This window comes from Egretta garzetta, unplaced genomic scaffold (assembly GCF_000687185.1).
Source record: "Egretta garzetta isolate BGI_Z169 unplaced genomic scaffold, ASM68718v1 scaffold154, whole genome shotgun sequence".
Lineage (NCBI taxonomy): Eukaryota > Metazoa > Chordata > Aves > Pelecaniformes > Ardeidae > Egretta > Egretta garzetta.
In genome coordinates, this window is record NW_009259600.1 from 2408722 (window position 1) to 2417335 (window position 8614).

Here is an 8614-nt window from a genome sequence, read left to right on the forward strand (position 1 = left end):
ACTCCCGCTCGGGCCCCGCTCGGGAGCGCCTCGGGCCGGGAAAGTTTCTGGCCTCTTCTCTTCCCCCTCTCCCCCTTCCTCCCCCCCTTTTTTCTCTTCCTCCCCCCTGTTTTATCCTTTCCGCTGGCCCGGTGGCACCATGACGGCGTCTCCCGACTACCTGGTGATCCTCTTCGTGACCACGGCGGGCACCAACGGAGCAAAGTTGGGCTCGGATGAGCGAGAGCTGCTCCAGCTCCTGTGGAAAGTGGTCGACCTGAGGAGTAAGGAGGTATTTTTTCCCCCGGAGGGGGAGCGCCCCGACCTGCTGCTCCCCATGGTCCCTGCCGTGCTGGGTACAGGCGGGGCGGCCCCAGCGCTGGGCTGGTGGTGGGCGCCCCAGGCTGGAGCAGGCTCTGGTGGAGGGCAGGGGCCGGTGCTGCAGGTGGGGACCTCCGGCCCGGGGAGCTGACTCGGTCCTCCTCTGCTTTCTCTGGAGCTGGGGCACCTGCATGACGTGCTGGTCCAGCCTGACCACCCGGAGGCTCCCTGGTGGGGTAGAGGCAGCGTTATCATCCATTTATCCCCTCCGCCACCACCACTGGAGCAGTGGACCCTGGCACGGGCACCACAGACACGTGTGGGCCAGCCAGCCTCGGCTGTGGTGGGCTTTGCGGGGATTTGTCCCTTGCCTTTTGCTCATTCACCTTGGGAGGGACCGAACCCCAAAAGAGGAAGGTCAGGGTCAGGCATCTCCCTACCCTGGTCTCCTGCCATGCAGGGCCCTGAGTCTCAGGTGAAGGTGACCCCCAATCAGTGTTGGAAGAGGCCAAGTTTAGGTGCCCCCCTGAAAAGGCTGGGTGGTGGTGGCAGGCCCTGTTAAGACTTGTGGTGGCTCATCAGTCCTGGGAAGGAGACAGTACTGAAGCCTCTGGATACACCGGGAGGTACACGTGATTCTCATTGAGGGTATGGCTGAAAGCCTGTCTCCTTTCCATCACCCTTGAGTGCCCCACCTGAAAGCTCTTCTGCTCCAGCACTCCCTCAGCTCTCTGCAACCAGCTTTACGTGTCCTTGCAGCACTCTTGCAAATACTCCTGGAAAAGGATTTTCTTTTTTTTTTTTTTTTTTTTTTTTTCCTGGGATGTGGACTTGTCTGTGTGGCCACTTCTCAGTAGAAGAGGGGAAAAGTGGCAATTTCCTTGCGAAGATAATTAACTTGATAAAGTTACCGTGAGCTTAGCTACTAAGAAGCAAATCTACGGAAGTGAAGGACTAGGCTTGTGCAAAAAGAAATTCTAGCCCCCTGTTCCCTCTGCCTAGGAATAACATGTTACCAACTGACGATGCTGCCTAGTGCAGCCACTCTGATCCTTTTACATATGTCTTTTGTTGTTCCTGCTTTCAGTTTAATCAGTCCGTGAGCAATGAGCTGAACATTGGTGTAGGTACCTCCTTCTGTTTCTGTACTGACGGACAGTTGCACATTAGGCAGGTTCTGCACCCCGAAGCTTCCAAAAAGGTATGTAGTTGTAGCTTAAGTTTTGACTTTTAGTGTGCTTTATGTGATTTTTTTTGCAAAAATCAAATTTTCTTTAGTATGAAGGTGCCTCCACGCAACCATAGTACAAACATCACTCATGTTAATATGCTTGCCAGACCAAAGATCCTGTCCACGTGGAAGGCATTGGCAATGCCATGTGCTTATGTAGCCCTGAGATGCCTTTTAATGTTAGATCAGAAGAAAGACTTTCTTGAACTGTTTGAGAACGGAGCAGTGCATTGACAGGGTACTCGTCGCTTCCTACAGCTGTAGGAGCTACAATGGGTTAACAAGTGGGAATTTGGAAGTGTTGCCAAATAGTTAACCACCTTAATTATAAACTGCCTTTTGAAATTTTACATTTGCCTTTAGCTTCAGCAACTTTCAATCTTTGTGTATTCAGTTGACACTCTGAGGGCGGTGCTCCTATTTGTAAGGAGCCTGACAGTAGTTTGAGGCAGGCTATGAGTGATGACTAGTCCCGTAGTCTAGAGTTTTCTATAACTTCAGAGTTGCCAAACTGCTAACAGTGTTATGAAGTCCTACCTACTTTTCATCAGTGATAGAGTTGCAGCAATATGCCAAGTCTCTAGTCCTGAAATAACTGCATCAATATTAATAACATCTCACTTTGTGTTTTGCTACAAACATGCATTGCTCTGTAACTGAGCTGTTCTGCTCCTCTTGTTGCAGCTGATCTCTGTGCCCATCAATCTGCTGCTTTGTCTCTGAAGGGCCACTGCTGCAAGTCTGTGCTGTTACAAAACTGATTTTGGATGTGTCTGGTTTTAATACTCATTGATGCTCTAAGTGTTTATACCTTTGAAAGTTTAGAAGAGGAACAGCGAGCGTGATTCATAGTGAAGGGACAGTCCTCAGATATGTAACTTGTCTTGGGGTGTAATGTGAGAAAATGGGGAAACAGGTCTTCAACAGACTTTCTTGTCACTTGTAATGAGTATGTGTTTTATACAGTTAATCTTTCCATGCAGTTAAATTATGGGGAAAAAAAGAAGGGACAACTCCTATGATTATTTAAGTTTGTTTAGTGTCGAGGATAGGCATCCTTTTCCTTTATCATCATAGGATCACTGATAGGAATCAAATCTTCATCAAAATCTTCTGTTGCTGTTTTGATAAGAATTATTCACTTGAAATCTGCTCTGTGCAGCCTATAGATTAAGTAAACCAGGTGCTTATGAGACCTGTGATAGTTCTTTGGTGAATACCCTAACCCTGAGGTTGGCATTGGGGATCACTAAAATCCAGACCGGGAGAAGTCACTAGGTTCTTGGGAATATATTTATTTCTTTTAAGATGCCCAGTCTGAACCAATCCAGCAGCTCATGGTATTCGGAGAATGAATTGACATCAACTGTTCCAACTGAATGTCAGTGAAGTATAGAACTTGATCTCTCACAGAGGAAGAAAAATAGCTATGCTAAAACCAGAGCAGGAAATCTTGGCAAGCACACCTGTATTTTCATAAGTTTGTCTTTAAAGAGTATCGTTTGCCTAATGCACCTGTCCATATGCTAAGATAAGCTCTAATGTTCTCAAAGCAGAACTTGTTTTAGAGCCTAAATATCTTTCTTTGGCCTCCCTAAATGTGCTTTCACATATCCTGTCATTCTGTTATAATGCTAAGATGCTAACTAGTCATTAAATCACAGAAAGTCCTTACTTTTGGTCTAGAGAGGCATTGCAGGCAGCAAGCAGCCAAGTGGAATATGGAGTATTGTGCCTGTGGGGAAGCTCTGGGTTAAAGAGCTATCTGAAGGAGTAGGGGCCTGCGTTGGTTTAAGCAGCTTCCGCCAAGTCTTCTCCCTCCCACCCCCCAAAAACATTAAAAGCATGTGGTAGAGGTAGTGGTGGGACAAAAAGGGTTTTATTGACTTCCAGTGGGCTACATAACTTGCTCCTGGCTTCATACACTGCAATTAAAGCAGTTACCACGCATAGACCAACAATCTCTGTGCCATATCAAACCTTCATCTGCACCCAGTTGGGGGGGAGGGGGTGTTCTTTTTTTTTTTTTTTTTATTTTAAGGGAATAAATATTTGAAGTGTGACTATTCTCTGCAAACTCAGCCTTGTCTATAAACCAAAACATCATCTGCTGGTCTTGCAAAATTTGCTTGGCTCTATAAACTGAACTGAGTGCCCTCTGGCTTTTTACAGTTAAAATTGGAATCAAGAATTGATGATAAATGTTGCAATAGCAGGCTTTTGCTCTCCTACGTTGGATTTGAGGCACTAGCAGTAATAGCAAATGTTTCTCTGGCAGTGAAAAAGCATGTTTCTCTCTTTAAACCATGTAGAGAGGAAGCTGCTTAAGCAGAAATGTTTATAAACATACTTATGTGGCTACCAGAGCTACATGAGTTTATCTGTAGCAAAGGCTGTGTTTCCTACATATTGTAAGGAAATTGTTAGAAAGCTTGGTATCTAAAGGCAAAGTAGATCATGCTAGCTGACAGTAGTTACTTTGTCCTTTTACAGAATATCTTACTGCCTGAATGCTTCTACTCCTTTTTTGACTTGCGGAAAGAGTTCAAGAAATGTTGCCCTGGCTCACCTGACGTTGGCAAACTCGACGCTGCCGCTATGACAGAATGTATCCTTTTAACAATGATGGTGTCTACTGCTGTTACAGCTTTGGCTGAATTTTAGGACAGAGGTGCGTGAGTAATGCTTGCAACACATGTTTAGGGGTGGTATAACTTTAACGAGCGACTCGGAGCTATACTGAGTTTTCTCACAAAGATAAAGATAAAAATATGTGAGGATGCATGCTCCTGTGGGGAAAATCCTGTATTTCTTCTTGATTCCTGTACGTTTTCCTTACAACCTTAATAGTTTTGTCTCTTTAAACTTTACACATTAGTGTAACTGGCATGTTTGTTCAAATTGCTAATATCAGAGCCTAATATTGAAGTTGCTCATTGCATCACTTAGATTTTTATTTTATTTTTAGGTAAGAGCAAATGTTGGCAGACCATCTTAATTTTTAGGAGGGGGAACAGTTATTCTTGATGTGAACTTGTAGTGAATCTTTGATTCAGGCGTGAAGCTGAGGCAGGGATGCTCTTGGCACACGCGGTATTCAGTCTCATGGAAGTTGTGCATGTTACACCTGCAAGGTGAAGCTGGGCTGGCAATAAGATGCAGTCCATGTTTCCATTTTCAGTGACAGGGATGTCTAAAAATGCTTTCTGAATAGTCTTAAGTGGTCTGCAACCTAGTCCTATTTGGCTCTTCACTAGTCTTAGTTTGGTTTTGTTTGCACGCCACGTAAAATTACCAGTGCCGAAACCAGGGCTGTGAATGATTTGGCTGTGGCTGTGCCTTCCTCCTTGCTTTCCTGGCAGTCTCCCCTCTTGCTGCAGGCTCCAGTCCTTGGCTCAAATGTACTCTCAGACATGGAAAACACTTGACTTCCCTACTGACCTACTGAAGCAGTGAACATACAAGATAGCTGTCAAGGAGGGGTAAAGGCATTTGACAGTAATTTTTAAAAATATTTTAATTGGTTTTTTTGTTGTTGTTTTTAATAACTTTTTTCCTCTGACTAGCTTATTGTGTCCATAGAGTGGCTGCTGTTAAGAGCTGGTATTTTTCAGACTCAAAAGTCTGTGGTTTCTGAATTATTTTGGCCTTTCACTGGAGGACTAATATTGCCTGGGCTTTTGTACCTATGTTGGGGGACATAAAATATCTGTGTGTGGACCTTTTTGTGTTTAACCATAAGGTTGAATACTGGAGGCTGTCTGCTCTGCTTTGTCATCTGCAAATTAAGATTAATCTCCCTTAGTGAAGGGGCAGAAATCACTTCTTCCCCTACTCTGAAGCAAAGTGGTACACTTAGTGTAGGAGTGTGAAAACGTAGAAAAGTGAAATAAATGCTTGTGGTGCATAGTCTAGAACCTGGATGATGGAGGCTTCTTAAAGTTATGGTGAAAAACTTAATACATTATTTAGGGATGCTTTGATATGAGCTGGAGGAGTTAATTAAAGAGAATGAGCTACTTTGGCTGTTTTGGAGAGATGCCTTTGCTTTCTCCTCATGTGAATGTCTGGTGTGCATCTTTCCACTGTGGAAACAGTCGTATGACTGTAGCCACCTGGAGCATCACTGGTCAGCCAAGACAGTGGCAGACAGTGTACTCCCTGCCTGCTGGAGAGGGGAGCAGACCACCCTGTGTTACCCAACTGTCAGGGAGCCCCTAAAGAGGCAGTACCATCTGAGGGTGGTTTTGGCAGTTGCCAGTAGTGTTTCCTCCAGGTTCCTAGAGGCTCTGTCAGTCTATCCAAACGCTCTCAACTTACACCTGAATTCTGCATCTGATATGCTTCTTAAAGTACATAAACCTAAACAACTTAATTCTGTTTTTATATTAATCTTTGTGGTTTGTCTTGTTTTGTAACTGCTGATGCTCTTATTTGTAAACTTGCCATGTTGATGCAACAAGGCTGAAATTAACTGTTAGTCCCTGCCCTATATTGCTTGAGTGTAGTGGGGGTGGAGGATGCAGAAACCAAAAAAGAAATAATTTTTGGCTTCCTTTTATTGACAAATATGATAATTTTCTTTCTCCTCACCTTGCTGAAATGTACTGACTTAATCTCCTTGGTGTCAGAAGCTGTAAAAGTTAATTGCATTTGGAGAGTCTGGACATGCATATAATGCTTACAATAAAAAAAAAAAAAAATTGTTGAAGCAGGTGCTAAGTCCAAAGACTAGTTCAAACAGTTAATGTGCAGAGGGTTTTTTTTTCCCTTTTTTCATGTAAGCAGGACAGCTGCTTTCTTTCTGAGACAAGTTATGTAGCAAAGAAAAGAAAATGTCTAAATGAAAAGTAACTTGAAGTGGATATGCCGGGGTGGGGGACACAAAACATTAAAAACAAATGGAGTAGGTTGAAACAAAGTTACAGATTAGTGCACAGAATCTGACCAAGTTCTTGTAGAAAGTGCAAATATTCTACCCCATAGCTCAAGGGTCTCCATGAGCTGAATCTTCCATGATTTGTGCCACACAAAATATACTGGGCCAGGTTTATTAGCATTTGATGGGGCAAGAAGGTTTTCATTTAGGGGTAGGGTACTGACTGCATTGACCAATTGGTAGGAGCAGGAGTAGAATGATTTTGGGGCACATCCCTTTGTGTACTTGCATCTGCATTTACCTGCATGTAAATTTGTGTGATATGAAAGAGTAAGGGGAAAGCTGGGTATTATTGTACAGTCATTTAAATTATTAAGAGTCTTCCAAATGCTTTTATATTGATGGGTAGCATTTGATTAAGCAACAAATTACAGTCCCCCCAACAGTCAGGGGAAGTCATTTCCTTCCTACTGCACAGTCATTCAAAATAAATATTCCAGTATAACACACTGGATAATTGGTGCTTGGCTATGTATGTGCTTGTCTTGTCTTCAAGAAAATCTTGAAAAAGAACATATAGAGATTAAACTGAATAATTGGCTGGGTTATTCTTCCTTTAGAAAGTACTTTTGGGACTTACTACTTGAAATTGTGTACAGAAATGAAGCCATTCCAAATCTAAGAGCTCAGGTGAAAGCTTTACATTTACCCCCTCCCTACCCTCACCCCCTGCCCCAAAATTATAAATTTCATGTACAAACAGCCACTGTAAGGTAAGCAAATGTTTAAAATGCCATGAAATTTGAGGGACTGAGGAAGAACAAACTAGTGGTAACTGTTATCTGAGTGCTACTGCTGCCTAACTTAATCTCAAAACAGTTTTTGGTGTAGGAGAGAGTCTTCTGGCAGACTTTCTTTAGTCAGTATTGTGTAAGAGTAGCAACAGCAGGACAATTATGAGAAATTTCGAGTAACAAAAAGAACTTGAGAGAAGTGGTCATGTTCTGGCAGAGAAAGGAGCTCAGGTCTGTTGAAATATTTTTTTTTTTTTTTTTAAACATGTGTAAGTATACAAAAGGAGCAGGGCTGTTCTTGCACCTCCCATACTTGCTGCACTTCTTGATTTGCAAAGCTTGCTGAGCCAGTTTTCACCGCTGTGAGTGCCTTCAGGGTGGAGTGAACAAAGCTTGCATGACTATTCGTATTCAGCCTGCAGAAGACTCATCTTTTGCCTCAAGATTGGGTGTGCAGAAGCCATTAAATGGCAAATAGCTCTTGCTTCCTCCAGCACATGGTTTGCTCCACTCGCTTGTGAATGGGGTTTGTAAGGATAACTCCTTGCTAGGAGTATCTGCTGGGTGTAGGCAGTAGAAATGCAGGCGTATTTCAGAACAGACTGCTTCATGTGCTGGATATGATCTGGATACTGCAATACTGAAACTTGTTTTGGGGTTTGTTGTTTTGTTGGGTTTTGGTTTTTTGGTTTTTTTTTTTTTTTTTTTACCTGGCTGTCTTGAAAACAATGATGTGGAGCACAGTTATAGCTTAGTACTTATTAACTCTGGCAATAAAAAGCCCATTATTGGGTATTACCTGAGAATCTTGCATATTGCTATTTGTATTTCCTGTGATAGTACCCAGGAACTGGTTCTTATCAGATAACCTTTATGCAAAGTACTATTTAAAAAGATGTAATCTTCAGCCTGAAGAGACTTGAAAACAAAACAGAAGGGGAAGAGGATCAGTGCAGAACACAACTGCAATACTAGTTCATGTCATGTCATCTCAGAGCTAAGTTGGTTGTTATTGTTTCTTTTGCTGTGGTTAAAGAAAGGAGTTGAGACTCTGAGAAATGGAAGAGACAGTGGGAGGAAAGAAGTCTTGGAGGGTACTGGCAGTGGGTAAAGCTGTGGTGATGAATCTGAGGAAATGGTTAAATGGCATAGAAATTTCTCCCATATTATGTAGGCAGCTCTGACATAGAATATGCTCCCCCGCCCCCTTACTAACTTGCTGAGTGTTGCAGGAGGTGATACCACAGCTATACAGCAAGATTAAGAAGTTCCTTGTTTCCCATCCTGCCTTGTTATTTGGGTGTGTCTTTTGCCCATTGCTTCATTTAGAATGTATGTGTGCACGCTATTGCATATATTAGCTTTTGACAGCCAGGTGTGTTTAACACTTTTTTTTAAAATGTGGACTTG

At 43.0% G+C, this 8614-nt stretch overlaps 1 protein-coding gene across 1 annotated transcript in view; it reads left to right on the forward strand.

Annotated features, from left to right (window-relative positions):
* The first annotated feature begins 139 nt into the window (after window positions 1-139).
* ESRP1 (epithelial splicing regulatory protein 1) overlaps window positions 140-8614 on the forward strand; it is a 31490-nt gene continuing 23015 nt past the window's right edge. Inside the window, exons 1-4 of the mRNA XM_009638345.2 lie at window positions 140-271; window positions 479-531; window positions 1342-1501; window positions 4025-4139. Of these exons, the coding sequence (XP_009636640.2) occupies window positions 140-271; window positions 479-531; window positions 1342-1501; window positions 4025-4139 (460 nt within the window). The remainder of the gene's footprint in view (window positions 272-478; window positions 532-1341; window positions 1502-4024; window positions 4140-8614) is intronic.